At 27.9% G+C, this 18,719-nt stretch overlaps 1 protein-coding gene across 1 annotated transcript in view; it reads right to left on the bottom strand.

The window, feature by feature from the left end:
• LOC136972710 (uncharacterized) overlaps positions 1 to 18,719 on the bottom strand; it is a 300,363-nt gene that overhangs the window by 42,564 nt on the left and 239,080 nt on the right. Inside the window, exons 123-131 of the mRNA XM_067267318.1 lie at positions 18,099 to 18,252; positions 17,269 to 17,322; positions 14,376 to 14,498; positions 12,987 to 13,246; positions 11,789 to 12,003; positions 9,944 to 10,146; positions 7,469 to 7,642; positions 2,913 to 3,133; positions 298 to 499 (exon numbers count right to left, since the gene is read on the bottom strand). Of these exons, the coding sequence (XP_067123419.1) occupies positions 298 to 499; positions 2,913 to 3,133; positions 7,469 to 7,642; positions 9,944 to 10,146; positions 11,789 to 12,003; positions 12,987 to 13,246; positions 14,376 to 14,498; positions 17,269 to 17,322; positions 18,099 to 18,252 (1,606 nt within the window). The remainder of the gene's footprint in view (positions 1 to 297; positions 500 to 2,912; positions 3,134 to 7,468; positions 7,643 to 9,943; positions 10,147 to 11,788; positions 12,004 to 12,986; positions 13,247 to 14,375; positions 14,499 to 17,268; positions 17,323 to 18,098; positions 18,253 to 18,719) is intronic.

Raw genomic sequence — 18,719 nt, 5'->3', positions numbered from 1 at the left:
GTCTTTATGGTACACATCTGGTGAAAATTTCTTTGCACAGTTATCGGTGATTTTGTTTCGGCTAACCACAACACACACTGCGCTTTCTCTTGTGCAGTCGCCATTTTCTTTCCTTATCACAACTGGTAATTGATACCAGAAAAAAATTCTTAGATTTCTTCATTCTTTTGCAGCAAACTGCATTTCATTTCACCTGTTACTATTTTTGTTATTAATGTTTAGAATAATAAAGATCTTTCTCAGACACTCTGTATATTATTATTATTATTAAAATCAAAAGACAAATCCAAAACTTACCACATAAACCTCTGGTTTTATTGAAGAATTTCTCTGATGGCAGTTTTATGCTAAATCCACCAGTTAATTCATAATACTTAATTTCAATCCCTAAACTTGGGATCATAATTAAAAATGTTTGACCAGGAAATCCAAATACTATTATTCCATCCAATTCTTTAGGAAGCATATCTATGTTCACAAATTCTGTTCCAATTACTAACTGTAATAAGAATGTCTTCAAATAAATATTATAATATGAAAATACAAAATAACAAGAAGATAAGTAATACTATTATGACAATATTAATGATGATAATCTTTATTTTGTTATTTTATTAGTATTAATATAATCACACACTTTAAATCAATACTCTTGTTTCTTTAAATGGCAAAAACAATGAGTTTATTTAGATAATATGAAATATTTTAAATTCTATTTTATGAATACAGTGATACCTCGGTTTTCATCAATAATCCATCTGAAAATCGCTGAAATCTGAAACTGACAAAAACCAAGGCAATTTTTCCATATGAATCAATGTAAATCCAATTAGTTTGTTCTAGACACTCCAAAATACATACCAATAACAGATTTTATAGAGAATAAATATAGTGTTTAATACTAAAAACAATAAGAAATTAACATAAAATGAATATAAAAGACTAATGTAAAGAATAAATGAACATTTAACATGGCATTTCCCATAAGGCAGCTAAAAGGAAAGGAAAGCAATGGAATTGGGTGTATTCAAAATCTCAACATCAATCCAAGTGCGATGCTCTGGAAATGGTGCAATTGCTGGCGTTTTCTAGAGAACACAAATGCTGACTGCCGGGAATTTCGAGAGAGCAAAATAAAAATAGCAAATGATTTGAACTTCCATGTTACGTTAAATTTATTTTTGAACTTATTTAATGAGAACAGCTTAATGAAAAATGAATATTTTGAAATGAGAAATAGGGATGAAGATTTTTTACATTTCCATAGGAATTTTAAATAATTAAATCAATCCTAAGATTACACTTAATTAATTAACTAAGATTAATTCTAAAAAAAATATGTGATGTCTTCAGTAAATATACTAGTATATTAAAATATTCTGTTAATGTAATAACCAAATATTAATTTATTCAAGATTTATTCATCAACAAATAAATTAAATTCAAAATTGTCAATGCAAAATAGAGCTCTTACGAGCCTCATGATGGCTGCCATCTTGTTTGCTGGTGTATTGAGCACTGAAAAAAATGCTTGCAGTTTGCTGGAAGCATGCTGGCAGCAACCAGAAGTATCTGAGATTTTGAACAGAAATGCTGAGAGGTGTTGGCTGCTTGCTGAGATTTTGAATACACCCATTGTTTGGCTAGACATGAAATATAATGCTCATACAATGAGAAACAATGCCACACTGAGCAGGAAAAGGTGTGGTTTCGCAAAATTAGCAGTGAGGTCACGAGGGCACACCGACGAAATCTGAGGCAACCAATGAAAACAGAGCAAATTTTTTGCAAAAAAAATCAATGAAAACCAAAACTGACAATAACCAAAGTCAATGAAAACTGAGGTATTACTGTAATCTTTGTAAAAATTATCTTAAACTTATTAGGTATACAGTCAATGCTTTTAAATGAATTTATAATTAAAACATTCTTAACTCCATTTAACAAAATCAACCATTTGTTTATTGTTTATTGTTATTTATTGAGAATTTTTAGCAATTTTATTCTATATTTTAACTGAAATGTAATAATTCATATCAATGGTCTAGAGAAATGGTGCTAAACTTTTTGATTGGTGGGACAAATTACACACAAATCTTAAGTAGGTGAACTACAAATATTTTGTGTTCCATATACACAAAAAATAGGCTATTTCTACCATTTTTATAAGTGATATGTGAAATATGTTTATGGGCTGAATTAACAAGTGCCAGAGTCAAATTTGTCCCAGACATTGTAGTTTGGCATCACTGATCTAGAGTGAAAAACTTATAACAAAGTTTGCAACATTTCAGAGAAAGCAAAAAAATAAAATAAAAATAAAAAGAAACGAGCAGTTATTTTATTGTGATATCGTCACAATGTCAGGCTGCAATTTTAATCATAATTTTTAATTTATTTAATTGAAAATATATGCTCTCTACCTTCAAATTAGCAGTGTCTTGCCCCTGTACATTACACTTAACAATAGAGTCATGCTGGTCATCTATCCAATTCAGTAAAGAGAATTCAGTTTTTTGGGAGTAAAATGTTCAGATAAGAAACACAAACTATCCAAAGAAACATATACAATTAGTTTGTGTTTCTTATTGGATTGTTTCACAAAGAAAACTGAATTCCCTTTACTGATAATTTAATCTGAAGCTTTTGAAAAGAGATCAACTATTCTGAAGATGAAGAATTCTTTCTCAAAAGTGATTAATGTTAAGTATTTATAAATCTTTCATTATAAGAATCAAATACTTTTAGAAGTAATTTTTACTACTAGTTTTGAGAATTATTGACTGCTTTCTTATTAATGTAATAAATATTTCTACATATTATGTTTGTATAACCTCTTTTATGAAATTAGTAGCTTTTTATAAAAAAATAATTTAATAGGCTTATTTATAAAATATATTATATTTACTTACTTCTTTTCCTTTTTTAATTTTAACCATGTTATTATTATAGGAAATATTCATTCCAGTCATACAACTAATATTGCTGTTAAAATAGCATTCATCAATTTCTCCTACAATTTCAAAACTTTTTGTTTTATCTGTGGCCAAGACAAATCGTCCTACAACTTGAAATGGATAATACCAGTCATCAAATGTTACAAAATGAGGATCACCAAATCCTTTGCATTGAGCTGGAATAAACAGAAAAATATCTTATTGTTATAAAGTATAAAATCCAATTTATTAACCAACTGGAATAAATTATATAAGATTGGTTATTTAATAAATTATATTAAATAACCAATATTAAAATCCAGGATACAGTTTATATGATGAGTACTTTATTTCAAGTACAGTGGAACCTCGCTTAACGAGCACCTCTCATAACAAGTAATTCACATAACAAGCATTTGACTACTATTTGAGTGTCTGTAGACTGCAAAACAAATTGTAAAAGAAAATGACTCACTTAACAAGTGATGAGGAGAGGGAAAGTCCCAGATTGTGGTTCACATGCTACATCAGTCTATTTAGCACTTGTTCCACTTGCATCTTAGTGTCGCTTATGATCACACATTTTTCCAAACTTGTATTCACACATATTACATATAAACATCAACAACAATAATCCATTATACAATATACATGCCAAACAATATGCTAAATTTTTGCACCATGTAAAGCCTATAATTAAATATTAAAAAATTAAATAATTTGACTAGAAGTAGGCAGTTATGCTGCCATCTTGTATTAAACTTAATGACCAATTCCAAATTAAATTTCAATTTTTTTTTCTGCAAATTGAATTCACATTTCAGGTTGGTTCATTCCATGCTAGAAGAAAAGATAAAGATGATTCACGCTCCTTAACAACGTATATTGTATAATTTTCTTTAAATAAACATTATACATAAAATATTTGAGTATTTTTTTGGCATGGAATGCATTATTGTATTTTACATTAATTTGTAGGGGAAACATTGTTTTGCTTAACAAGTGTTTCGCATTATAAGTAAGATTCTGGAATGAATTATGCTCATTAAGTGAGGTTCCATTGTATATATTTATTTTGTTTCTTTAAAATAAGATATTTTTTTTACTATGTGAACCTAATAATAATCTGTGTAAGACTGAAGTAATCACCATTAAAATTGTTTTTTTAGTAAGTTTTTAAGGTTGGTTATTTAGTATAACATGTAATACAGAATTACAGGAATACTTATCAAATTTAATTTTTTTAAACTGTAAACTAGTTACACAAATATCATTCATATCAACAGCTAAAATCATTTTTATGCTCTTGTCCAAAAAATAATCATAATTGTCCAATCCATAGATAGAGCAAACCATTATCAAAATAAGCAGTGAAAAATTTTTGGGACTTTCCAGGCAACAAAAATACTCAAGTAGTAGCCAAATGTTCCATTAAAAAAGCACACACAAATGCAAATTTGTAAAAGCAGTAGCATGGCATTGTTTCTGTTTGACTAATGTTTGATACTGACAATGAAAATGCCAAAAAGGTGATTTTGTAGTGCTCCGCTACTAAAATTTATTGTACATTATCGCTGTTCATTTTGTTCGTGTCGGGTATTCATTCTCTTTGTAAAATTGTGCTATCGTCACGTACCGCCTTTTAGGCTGGTAAGTTTTGTACGTGTTGATTGGCTGGTAGGAAATCACGTGTTGACTATGTGCCTGGATGGAGAGAAATTATAAAAGAACATGACATTGTGTGTGTGGACACTTTTTTCGTTTCGTTCAAGGCTTCTTCGTTTGGACTAAGTGAGTGACATGGTCTTCTGAGTAGGGAAACTACGTCACTCACTCACTTAAAGGGAGAGCGAGAGAGACAAAGAAACCATTTGAGTAGAAGAAAGTTACAAGAAGAATATTGAAGGAGAAAGGTGAGTCATCTAAACACGTGCTTCTCGTTCCTTTGTAAGAGAGAGAAAAGGAGTGCTAACTCCTATCGTAACGTATATCCTGTATTGTCTTATAAAAGGGGTTCATCTGTAAATATATTGTAATTCATAATCGTACTTTAGTTAAGTTAGTAGTTTAAGTTAAGTTTTTGTATCTGTTTAGGTTAAGTCTTAGTGTTATTAAAATAAGTTTGTGTTTAAACTGTTAATTTGTGAAGTCCTCAATTTTTTCTTATTCCAACTCATATTGGGATTCGTTTTGGCAATCCACGATACTACAATTTTATGAAAAGAAGAATTATGAATAACTAAGAGCAGATCAACTGCAGACAGCTATGTCCAGAACCCTGAATATACAACAAAGTAAATGCCATATCCAGGCTTTGGATCAAATTTAAAAGAACAAGAGATGTTGAATGTTAACTAGAAAATGGATGTCCAAGCATTACTATCCCCTTAATAAGACTGTTTGATGTTAGCACAGTGCATTTTATCAGAAGAATGTCTATTAGGCAGTTCTTTGTAGAGCTGTCTATGATTACCAGTATTTGAGTTTCGTGACAAACTCTGTATAGGAAGATTCAGGTGAATGGCCTTTTTGCCAGATGCCCAGTAGATTGCATTTCATTGATCCCTGTGCTCTGTAGTCCATTTAAATGATGTCAAGGTTAGAATCTGGAGAAAACAGGAAATCTGATATGGCCCTGTGGGCATCATGGAAAGAAAACAGTTTGGAAGAGGCAGTATTATGGTCTGGGACATCATTATGCATGTCTGCATTGAAGGGTTACATTTTTGCAAAAGTTGCCATTACTGCAAAAACGGTCAATGACGTTCTTGACAGTAAAGATCAAAATATTTGTTGCATAGAACAGCCAGCAACTTCTCCAGACCACATAACATGTGGGATGCTTTATGGAGAAGAGTTGCATCCTGATAACCTCCACCAAGAACAGTCATTTTGAACAGGAGTTTCAAGATGCTCCTGTTCAAAATGAGTTTTGCTTGACAGAATTAATAAACAACATTATAACAAGCATAAACAATTGCTGTGCAATGTGTTTGCATGCAGGAGGCAGCCACACACCTTGTTAATCATTTTCTGTGCAAAAAGAATTACAACAATGCTCATTAGTTAATTTGATATAACTTAGACAAAGATTTTGTTTTCAACTGTTTTTCTTCGTAAAGAATACATTGTTCTGTTTGTGTGTTAAGTTTCACACTGTTTTGAAAACTAGTTCCTGAGATATAGACCAAATTAAAAGTTAAAGTAAAATTCTCTGAAGTCATTGAATTGGACTAATACATTTTAACCTTGAGATATCTCCATAAAAAAAGTTAAAAATTCCTAATGTGAAGACTATTAAGGCCAGTCAGTTCAACTTTTGGGTATTCTCATAATGCAAAAGTTTATTGAAGAAAAGACAATAATATTGAACATGTTGTAATGCTATATATAGATGGCTTGAAGATGCAGATCTAAATCTTATAAGAATAAGATTTTCATACTTCATTATTCAATTATAATAAAGCATTAATGTTGATTTTTGATTTACCCTGTAACTAGTAATACAACAATAAATAAAATTGTATAATTTTAAGGTATTTTCAACTAAAATTATCTCAAAACTAATCTAAACAGACAAAATAAAATTATAGTTTAAATTTTATTATGTAATAAAAATTAGCCTACTGTAAAAATTATCATAGTAAAAACATTCACTACTAAGGAGCAGCATGCATAAACATAGGAGAAATAAAAGGGAGTTTATCAATATAAGAATAGAATCCCAGTTCATTTTCAAATAAGTTTTGCTGGTTTGAAGTCTTATTTCTTTTGATTTTTTAAAATCAGTCAAATTTAAATATTATCTTATTTTTAATTAGTTTTGGTTTTGTTTAGAAAAGTTAATAAAAAAAAATTAAATCTAAAGCTTCTTTCTAAATAAATTTTAAATTGTTGAAATTAACTTTATAAAGAAAACTTTTAAATTCAAAAAGACAAAAAAAAAGTAAGGAAAATATTGAATTCTTTAAAAATATTTTCAATTATTTTCAGATTCATTTGGAATGTGATATTTCATGTTACTAATAATGAATTAATATAAATTTACCTTCCAAAATTCCTATTAAAAAATGTTTGTTTGTGATCACGTGTTGCATGTAGTTTATTTTTAAATATTTACAGAAAGATGATTTTAAAACAATATAATATATAAAATTCATCTGGTTTGTACATTTATTTTGCATATTAAGTCATCATAAGATGATTAATGTTCAAATAATTAATGTGAACAAAATAACCTAATTCTTCAGATACAATATATCAGGTAAATAAGTCTCATTTATTTTATAACACAGTTATTTAATCTGCACACCATATTAATAATTAATTAATAATGAATTTAATTATTACTTTTTCACATAATACAACAGCATTTCTTGAAAAAATAATAATTAAATAACAAAAATATTTAATAATACAAATTTATTATGTAAATACATTATGTTCTTCTATATTTAACAGATAAATCGAATAAATTTCTCCATATTTCTTTAAATAATTAGCCAAAAACTAAATTTAAAAACATTACTTGCCATTTAAACAGTTTTCTGGTAATTTACATATCTCTCCATCTAATACAGTTCCAGATGGACAAAAACAACCAGGCACACACATTTCTGAACAAGTTTTTTCTTTATAATTGTCACAAGTGGGTTGACAAGCTGGTCCACAATCTTCCCATACAAATCCTGGCTTGCAACCTGTACCTAATTGAAATAAATCATTATTCAACTAGTTAATATATAAAATGTTTAGAAGTCAAAAAATTATTTATTTTATATTTTAATGAAGACATTTTTAAGTAGTGTGTATTTAATTTAAAATGTTGTTAGACAAATAGTTATTGAATGAAAAATTTATAATAAAATTTATTTTATTCAGCAAATTAAAAAAAATGTATTAAATCTTTTATAATTGCTGTTTTTTACAAAACTCTATTTCATAACTTTAATTATAAAATTTCTAGAAATTCAAAATAATTGAAATACAAGAAAGCTGTATTAATCAGATGTATATTAAATTATCAATAATTATTAACATTAGATAATATCAAACATAATAAAAAAAAAAAGGCAACATTATTTCATTTTGTCAACATAGTCATCAATGAACTTTTCTAAAAATTGGGTGGACAATTTGTAATAACATGCTGACAGAGTTAATTTTTATTTAAAAAGTATTAAATTTAAATTGTGAAATTCAAATATGGCAATCACTGATATAACAAAAAGACAATTTTCACTAGAGCTTTTAGAAAAACTCAAAGCTAAAATTTTAATCAATCACTTATTTTAGTACTGTATTCATATATGTGAGGTCTTGACTGGAGTCCAAAACCTTGACCAAAATCTGTTTTAAAGGAGAAATTTGTTTTATATAAAAATGTTCTTAGCTGATAAAACATCATAAGAAAGGTTGTCTTGTGAGAGAGTAGAATGTGAATTTGACTGTTTTCTCCTAAAATCACAAAAATGGAAAAATAGAGCATTTAATAAAACCAAATGTCACACAAGTACAAATGGGTAATATTTACAACCGGGATAAAATGCTTAACTCTGAGTTTCAGGAGGAAATCAGTAAATAACTCCAGCCAGTGTCTGATCTCCAACTTCAGTCCCAAATAGTCCTGGCAACAAACTAGGACTAATTAGGAAAAGAGAAGATGAATATCATGACCAACTGGAAAATCCAATCAAGGATGCAAAACCTTTAAGAAGCCTGAAACTCAAGGACAGCAGAGCTTATTCCACTAAGACAGTCAATTTTAATCAAATGATACATGTGCGCAACAAACAGTGTTCCTTAATATCTCCTATCAGTGGACTATCCATCTAGAACACTGACCTGCTGATAAGGAGCAGTGAATCTTGGGAAGTTTGTGTCACCATACTGGAACATTGTATTCCCAACCCATCGCCATTGTTTGGACTCGCTTTGTATCCTGTCAGATTAGTTTATATGAAAAGGAAAGCTCCTAAAATTTATCTTTTATATTCTAATAAATGGGTGTTAATTGTAAATCGAGTTCTTGCCTCAATGTCTGACGCCACCAACCATATACACAGTTCACAACCTCTTACCATCGTGACTAACACTCCTTAAATAGGAGAGTGTCAACTATGATGCTAAACAAATATCAGGTCAGTGATAAGACATCATTGGGTCCTCATATATGCATTAGGATGAGCGTTATTATAGAGCTAAAAACAAAATTTGTAGTTTGCATACACATGCTTGCCTAACTTGTTCCAATAAAAATAACTAATATATAGAGTCCCAGAAACTCGACTTTCTATTCAATTATACTAATATTTATTACACACATAATAAAACATTGTACATCAAGAAAAATCATTAGTTAATATCATTTTCAGGCTTCTCCCAAAAGAATTTATTATTATTAGAATTAAAACACATATTCTTTTGAAAAAATATTTTTATTCTTTATTCTATTTTGAACTATCATATTTTGTTGTTTTGATCATGTATTTTATCTGATAAATATTTAAAATTTAATACATTGTTGTTATTTTTTTTCATTATTGGCTCTTTCAGCCCTGTAGGAACTAAGAAGGCCCTTAAATCAGTCTACCTTGGATTCAGACAGGCTCATAATGGAGATGGTCAGGTAATGAGGAATGAGCCTAACATATCTGGGACAGAACACACCTTAAAAAAATTCTTGGAGTTTTAGACTGCTTTAATTTGATCCCGAGTTTCCGAGAGTGATAGGCTGGCACTTTAACTGCCTTGGCCATCTATCTGGCCATCTTTTTTATTAATGTATTGTTATTCTATGTCTAATGTAGTGGCTAAAAACAATTTCATAAAATCAAATAAAAATCTAAGCTAAGATTTATTTATTTGGCAATCTTTAAATTTTATATCAGTTTATTATCATGAAAATTAATAGCTAGTGTTTACTGAAATATTTTACATATATTTTGTGAAGAGTATTCATTTAATTTAAAAATTTAGAGAAGAAAAAAATTCAAAAGATTACTCACCACAACCATACTTCATTCTCCAATTTAATAATGGATGTTTTAATTTATTTTCACATACTTCTAATAATGGAAGGAAACTATTGCATTCACATTCAGATGATGAATTTTTATTTTGTCTCAAGCAATCACACATAGAAGTGATGCAGGCTTTAAAATACATTTCAACATTCAAAACATCAGAACATTGATCAAATGGACTTTCTCTAAAAATTAAATAAATTTTAAATAGTTCAATATATTATTTTAGCAAATTTGTTTTTATCAAAATGTAAAAAATTTCTAAACAAACTAAAATTTATTATTTCAGATTACTTTTATTAAACTTATTTTGATACTTATCAAGCCATAATTTTCTTTACAAAACTAAAAAGAAATTATACAAAAAATGATGAAATAATGAGTTAAAAAATCTGTAAATAAATATGCTAATAATTCTATAAACAGATCCACTTTCATTGCTATAAATAGAACAAATTAACTTTATTTAACATTAGTATTATTATTACAATTAAAAATATTTAATTTCAAATCGGAAATTTAAATATCTTATATATTATATTAAATATTTTTACAAAAAATATCAATAAAATTTCAGATGTTTATAAAAAAAAAAAAGTTAATTTGTACAGAACCCTCATAAACTAGTGTATATCCTAAAGCAAAAATATTTGTGTAAATTGTACATTTTCATATCTCTATACAGTGGTGCCTCATATAACATACTTAATCCGTTCCAGATGCACGTCCGTTAAGGTGAAACGTCCGTTATATGAAATGCATTTTCCCATAGAAATACATGTTAAAACATCTAATTTGTTCTGCAGCATAAAATAACCGTACTGTATCATAAAAAAAATAAACATGGGGTACGTTTTTTTATTCCTCCGTGTAACTCTGCGCGAGCAACATCCGTTTAAAAATTCCTGCAGAACGTGTTCCTAAATTCTGGTGGGAGTGCGCGCCGGCAAACGGCAAAAATGGCCGCTTGTAGCAGTAGTTTACTGTGGAAAGCAACATGACATCCTCCATGGCTCAGATAGTTTCGTTTCCGGGTCCATTATGTGGTTTTATGAATGAAAATTTAGAAATTGTGAAAGCGCAAGTTAGCGCACACGATGATGTAAGTGTCTTTACGAATTTTTTTCGAATGGTAGCCGGCATTCTAATTTTTTTCATGGCTATTTTGAATGCTCTTTCAACAAATAATCCATTTTATGGTTAAATTTTACAATTGAAACCCTTCTTTTGCCTTTAAAAGCTCATATTTTAGAATTATAGATTCCTCCATCATGACACTATTGATAGCGCGGGTGCTGCCATCTTTCTTTCTTTCACCGTCATTCCTAAATGCCTACAAACATCTGCACACTCCCATAGTAGCAAAGACTCAGAGCGACCACTATTAAAGAACGTACCCATGGAGCAATCAACAATTATGCCGGAAAGTCCGTTGTTCACAGCCAGTCCGTTGCTCGAGTCACGTAACACCCAAACAGAAAGTCTGTTGTTCGCAGCGTCTGTTATTCGAGGCGTACGCTATACAAGGCACCACTGTATTTATATTTTACAAAAGCTAATAAAATTAATATGTAGTCAATATATATTTTAAAAAATTTGAACAGTAAATATAATATTTTAACAAAGTAATGCTCAAACTCAATTACTTAAGAACTACAAACTATTGTAATGAGACTCTATATACCTATCCCTCTTAATTGCATTGATTTTATGAATTAAGCAAAACAAGAAAGGCAGAATTTTAAAAATTAATTGTAAATTATATTTCAAAACAGAGTATAAATATGTTTTAGAAGATGTAAATATAAAGAAGTTTTATGAATGTACCTTAATTTATTACATATTTTTAATGCTTTTTCTTTAATTTCAACAGGGCAAAATGTAGAAACACAATGTTTTGTAGAATTAGTATTTTTCCAACTGTCACCAAATTCTTTAGCTGTTGCTGTAATTTTTCCATCAGGTTTTTTCTTATCATCACTTATCAAACCATTATAAAAACCACACAAGCCTAATAACTTTTCCATTTTCTCTGGAGGAGTCTAAATTTCAACATATAAATAAAAATATATTACTACAAAGCAACTTTAATAGTATTTTCAAATATTAGATTTTAATTCACAAATTTATATAGAATTATAGAAAATTAATATTTATAACGAATTATACAAACTTTTCAATTTTAAACTGCTTTTATTAAAGTTAGAGTCACCAAATAAAATTATTTTTTGCAGCAGAAAACCTTCATAAGGATCATAGAATGTAGATGTAATGAAGTTTATCCAAGATGCATTCTCAGCTTTAAACTGTCAGAAAACAGCAGAAACTTTCTATTTAAATTGAGAATTTCAATTTTATGATTAGACATTGTGGATAAATTAATCATGAAGATTCTTGTTATGTCATTTGTATTTAGAATGTTATAATGCCTTTGAACATTTGATCATACGAGAATTTCTATGACTCATTAATACAGTTAATTGATGCTAGATTAGTTATTAAATTTAGAAGAAATGTAAGGATGGGACATATGAAGAAATTGAAAAGCCTCTTAAATCTCAAGAACAAGATACCATCTCCCAATAGATCATATCCTAAAATTCAAGTACCAGATTTGTACTAAAGATTTAATGTCACCAAATGTCATTTGACAACTTCTCACATAGCAGACCAGAGCCCCTGGTTCTCATTAGCAAAGTTCCCACTTAAGCATGAAGAAAATTTTGAAACTAATAAGTTTTTCTGATGTCATTTTGATTAGGTGATAGAAAAATAATTTGTTTATAAACATTATTGCAAATACAAAATGTTAGAGTAAGTTTCATTAGATCAAACTTTTATAAGATTGAGAATATCTATGTTATATGATCACAAGTTTATAAATTAGGTAAATAAGATTTATAAAATTTATTGATCATATTAAATCAGAATTTGATAAGTATTTGTATTGAATAAATATAGGTAAAACATCTTAGCATAATATTTTTAGTTTAAAATTTTATCAAATTAAATAAAAGATTCTTACCTCTATGTGAAGATTTGCCTGTTTATCTCTGATGACAGTAAAATTATATTTTTGAGATTTAATTCTGACATGATTTCCAAAAATTTCAACTGTGATGTTAAAATTCTGCTTATTGAATAAAACTAATTGACTTGCTGTATAATTATTTCCATTAATTGTAACATGAATGTCATCATAAATTTCTATTAAAATTTCATTTTGGTATATAGTATATTTTTGATGGCACTTTGACTTATCTTGAGATTCACATATTTTTTCTCCTATAAATAAAATAATATATTCTTGTTAAAAATTTTAATAACAAATAATTCTTATTTTATATAAATTATGAATAAGATTTATACATAAATTTTATTTTAACCTCATTGAATCTCATTCAACAGTATATATATTTAATGGCATTTAATTTATAGTATTTCCTTTCCTTTATCTCATATCTCTTTGTTACATTTCTTAGCGCTATTTTTTCAGGTCAGTGCATCCTTTGTGTCTTGGTTGGTTCAACATTCATCAGCTAGATAATATATGCAAGGTGAATCATTGGCTCCAACACAAGAAGAATGAAAATTTTTCATTGAAGGATTGTAGGGGAGTAGAAAAAAGTGGAAGTTTGGACTGAAGCAAGATGGACAAAAGGAGTTCAAAATGGAAAAAAAAACTAGGAGAGAAAGTGCCACACAAAGATGATGAAAAAAGTTCATGTATGGAAAAGATGGTATTGATGGAATCTCATCCTAGGAAAATTAGGCTTTGATTTTTTCAACATGAAGGCAAAGTAAGTTATGCTTCAGAAGAGAACAGTTCAAGAAAAGAACTGTATCCAGAAGTAATATTTGTAAAGAAGTGGGTAACCTTCTCCCCTTGGTTTATAATATGTTGGCCAAGTGGTAATTATTCTTCTTTTCAACTGTTATATTTCCTTAATACTAATATCATGTATTACACATAAAATTTTAATTTTATAATAGAGAAACATCCTTTCATAAATTTGACTCAAAAATGTCCTTATATTAAAAATGTGGCAACATTATGTGAAGCTTTGATACATAAACATAATCTGATAACAGCTACATTTTGGTTATCTCAACAGAAATTGAACATATTGCTAATCTTAACTATCATTATATAGATAACATTGGTTATTACTGTTAATGTATCCAGAATATTATGAGCGTTGATAAAGCTAAAGATTGTTACAATCATATAGTAAACCAAGTCTAAACTATCTATTAATAATTAAATGGTAACACTGGATTCATTAGGCTATAACCCACTAATTAAACATACAGATGTTATGTAATTTGAATTAAAGGCAAGTGATTAAGTTGTATTAAACGTTTAAGAATAAAGATAATGATTATAGTAATGTTTTTATAAAAAAAATCTTACCTGTAACATTATAATTATTATATATGGCATCCTGTAATAAAATATGATCACATATCTCATACTCAAATTCTTGGCCATCGAAAGTTCTGATACGTTTTCCTATTATATCACAAGATCCATTTTCTATTAAAAAAAATAATAAATAAAATATTATAAATACATTAAACTTTTCATATTTAGAAATTTTTTTAACATTCAGAATGGACTGTCATTCTAAAGTCTGATAACAAAGTTGAAACAGATAATTTCAAAATCAATACCATTCACACTTTACCAGCAGAAGGTTTATTCAACAAACAAACAAACAAATGTTTTGGTTTATTTTATAAACATGCCACAGGTTTATCTTTGGATTACAAATTTTGAAATTCTAAATTGGAATGTTTCAAACATTCTATCTGATAGAAAATATCTGAAATTCAAAGCTAAACCTGAGGCAGGTTTATAAAATAAACTGAAAAATGTTTGTTTGTTCATTTACTGAACAAACCCTATGCTGGAAAAGTGTGAATGGTATTGATTTTGAAGTACTGCCATTCAGTAGCATAGCATGGGTGTCAGCCGCCTGGGGCAGAGGAAAATTTCGCTGCGCCCTTATTTAGGTATTATTATTATTATTATTTATTGTGAAATTTTGCCACCCCCTTAAAGTGCCACCCAGGGCGGGCTGCCCCTGCTGCTCCCACTATGCTACGCCACTGCTGCCATTCAGCATGTTCATAACGTTAGAAAAGTGGTTGAAAGAACAGATATGATATAGTGACAGACAAAATCATTGCAGATAGGACTGGATTGTCCATCTGGCAGCTGAAATGATGAAATAATGAGTTAAAAATTCTGTAAATAAATGTGCTAATAATTCTATAAACAGATCCACTTTCATTGCTATAAATACACTCAAACCTGTTTTTGTGCGGTCTATCTTTGTGCGATTTTTTATTTGTGCGATTTTTTGTGTGCAGTATATGAATTTCAATCAAATTGGTATACTGCACAAAACACATTGCACATATAAAAAATCGTACAAAAATAGACCGCACAAAAACAGGTTTGAGTTTAGAACAAATTAACTTTATTTAACATTAGTATTATTATTACAATTAAAAATATTTAATTTCAAATCGAAAATTTAAATATCTTATATATTATACTAAATATTTTTAGTATGAAACGAAAACGAAACCCTACGCTGGAAAAGTGTGAATGATATTGATTTTGAAGTACTGCCATTCAGTAGCGTAGCATGGGTGTCAGCCACCTGGGGCAGAGGAAAATTTCGCTGCGCCCTTATTTAGGTATTATTATTATTATTATTTATTGTGAAATTTTGCCACCCCCTTAAAGTGCCACCTGGGGCGGGCTGCCCCTGCTGCCCCCACTATGCTACGCCACTGCTGCCATTCAGCATGTTCATAACGTTAGAAAAGTGGTTGAAAGAACAGATATGATATAGTGACAGACAAAATCATTGCAGATAGGACTGGATTGTCCATCTGGCATCCAAATGATGAAATAATAAGTTAAAAATTCTGTAAATAAATGTGCTAATAATTCTATAAACAGATCCACTTTCATTGCTATAAATAGAACAAATTAACTTTATTTAACATTAGTATTATTATTACAATTAAAAATATTTAATTTCAAATTGGAAATTTAAATATCTTATATATTATACTAAATATTTTTACAAAAAATATCAATAAAATTTCAGATGTTTATAAAAAAAAAAGTTAATTTGTACAGAACCCACATAAACTACGGGGGCTGATAATATTCAGAAAAGAAATTCAAATCGAATGTTTTTTCGAACAGTAACGGCCTATATGACAAAGCCTGAAGAAGAGCCCAAGAGGGGCTGTGAAAACGTTTGCAATTCTAAAATAGATTGACTCCGGTTAACAGGTTTGAAGAATTTATATATGAAAAATAATGAAACAAACTATGTTGCTTTACTTTATTAATTAATAAAAAATAAATATGTGCAAATTTCATTTCAATTGTTATCTTTTTTTCTGTACTAAAGTTCATGGTTAAATTTTTTATAATTTACTTTAGTATTTATCACCAAAAACTGTGATTTTCTAACTTTTTCACCAAAATGATGCAGTATTATGAAACTACAGAAAATATTCACATTTTATTTTCAGGTGTTCTTCCATCAGTGTGTCAAGGAAACTATTATTCATTACATGACATGATGTTCCTACCAATTTCAAACATTAGTGTGTAAATGACTTTTTTGCATATATTTTCAGATCTTGTTTTGAATATTGTTTGGTTACATTTAAAAGGCTTTCAGGCTTTCAACTTTCAAATGTTCGGTTTAACCTGGTAATGGTTGTTTAATAATACTGAAAATGTTTGTTTTAAATTAAGTTATTACATTTTGTGCTGGAGTTTTAGGTTTTGTTGGGTATCTATACATGTTATCCAGTGTACTAAACTTGTAAAGTTTTATTAAATTTTTCAGTGGAGTATAAATATGCTATTTATTTTGCATTATTTGTATAATATTTAAATCTATTATTTGAAATAATCAGCTAATACTACAGTTGTTGCTAGGTATTAGGGCACCTTCTGCTTCTCCTACAAAAAGATACGTTATAAAAGAAATATGACAGCTATACACATACAGAATAACAGCTCACTTTTGAAATTTCCTACTAAAATAAATGTCAAACACTTCAAAATATATCTTTAAGAAATATATATATCATAAGCCTGAGGAAAAAAAACCAATTAAATGAACACTTACTTTCAAATGTAAATTTTAAAATGAATAAAAAGCTTTCATCCTATAACAATGGGATAAATGCTTATAATTGTTAAACATTCATTATATTATGTATTTCAGTATCATATGTAATTAATAAAGTACAGAAAAATTTACCTGGAAGTCCAATTTCAGGTAACACTGTAGAAATTATTTCTTCAGGAGATGTTGCTAAAGTAAATATTTACTATAAATTTTTAATTATAGGTTAATTTTAACTATTATTATTTATTAATTATACATTTTTTTTAATTCTCATATTTCCTAATTCTAATTTGCACCATGAATTTAAAAATTAAATTATAAGAATTTTTATGAAAAAACTTTTTTTTAAAATAATCATTTCTATTAAGTTTTCTTAAGTAATAACAAGTTAGAAAGCAATACAAATGCCAAGAAACAGATAATATCTGGCAGCTTTATTTTAATCCTTCTCTGTATATAGAATAACTTTTCTTTTAATGATTACATAATCTGTATTATCATTAATATAATGTAATATAATTTCAAAATGTGCATTTTAAACATGAAAAAGTTTAAATTAAATGATCATTACAGAAAAACTCATTTGAACATATGTGATTGACTACTAAGCAGTATGCTCAGAAATATCTATTATTAGTCAATCATGTAGTCCCCTTGGCTGCTGATTGCTATTTTGAACTATAGTTGTAAGATGTCATTGATTCTAAGACACATCTGTATTTTAGACAAATAAAAATAGGTAAAAACATATCTTAGAATCAGGGAAATAAGATATGTAATATTCTATATTTAAATATATACATAGTTATAAAAGTCATTAAAAGAAAAGTTATAAAAATTACAATATATTACATACTGTAATTTTTAGTATTTCAAATGTAGAATATAAAAGAAAACTATAATTTTCTTTAAAAACCATGTTACTGTTATAAATATAAATAAAGGAAACAGAAAAAGCTTACTGAAACAATTGATTTCATCATCAGGACAATCCATAATGTCATCACACCATTTTTCTTTTAAAATGCATTCATTACTAGTAGGACATAAGATTTCATCTTCTTTACAACTTTCACATATACATGAACAATTTGGAAGTAATTTTGACACTTGACCCTAAGATTAGAAATTTAAGCATTCTATTAAGAACTATAATTTACATTTTAAAAATTTATAAGATTTCTGTAAAATTAATACTGTATTTTTTAGAACAATATTTATTAGAAATAAAAATTTAAGTAATAAAATATCATTATTACAACTGTATAAAGTATAATAAAGCAAATTTTATTAAATAGTTTAGTTTCAGTATATTCTTCAATACAATCATTTTCAATTACATTACATCAAACATTACATTAATTTTGCTATTCATATTACTTAAATTAATACATTAATAATTGACTAAATTAGAATATTAAGCCAAAAAATATTATAATTGTTGTTTTAGTTACATTATAATTATTTTTAATTTATTAATTTTTTAAAATCATCGATTTCAGATGCAATATTTACAGCTGGATTTTTCTTGATTACATTTCAGCATATGTAAGTTTATGAAATAAAACAAACAAATACATGGA

The sequence above is a fragment of the Centruroides vittatus genome, unplaced genomic scaffold (assembly GCF_030686945.1).
Source record: "Centruroides vittatus isolate TY-2023 unplaced genomic scaffold, ASM3068694v2 contig_301, whole genome shotgun sequence".
Taxonomy (NCBI): Eukaryota; Metazoa; Arthropoda; class Arachnida; order Scorpiones; family Buthidae; genus Centruroides; species Centruroides vittatus.
The sequence above is the reverse complement of the archived record's forward strand: the minus strand, read 5'-3'. Positions and strand labels throughout refer to the sequence as shown.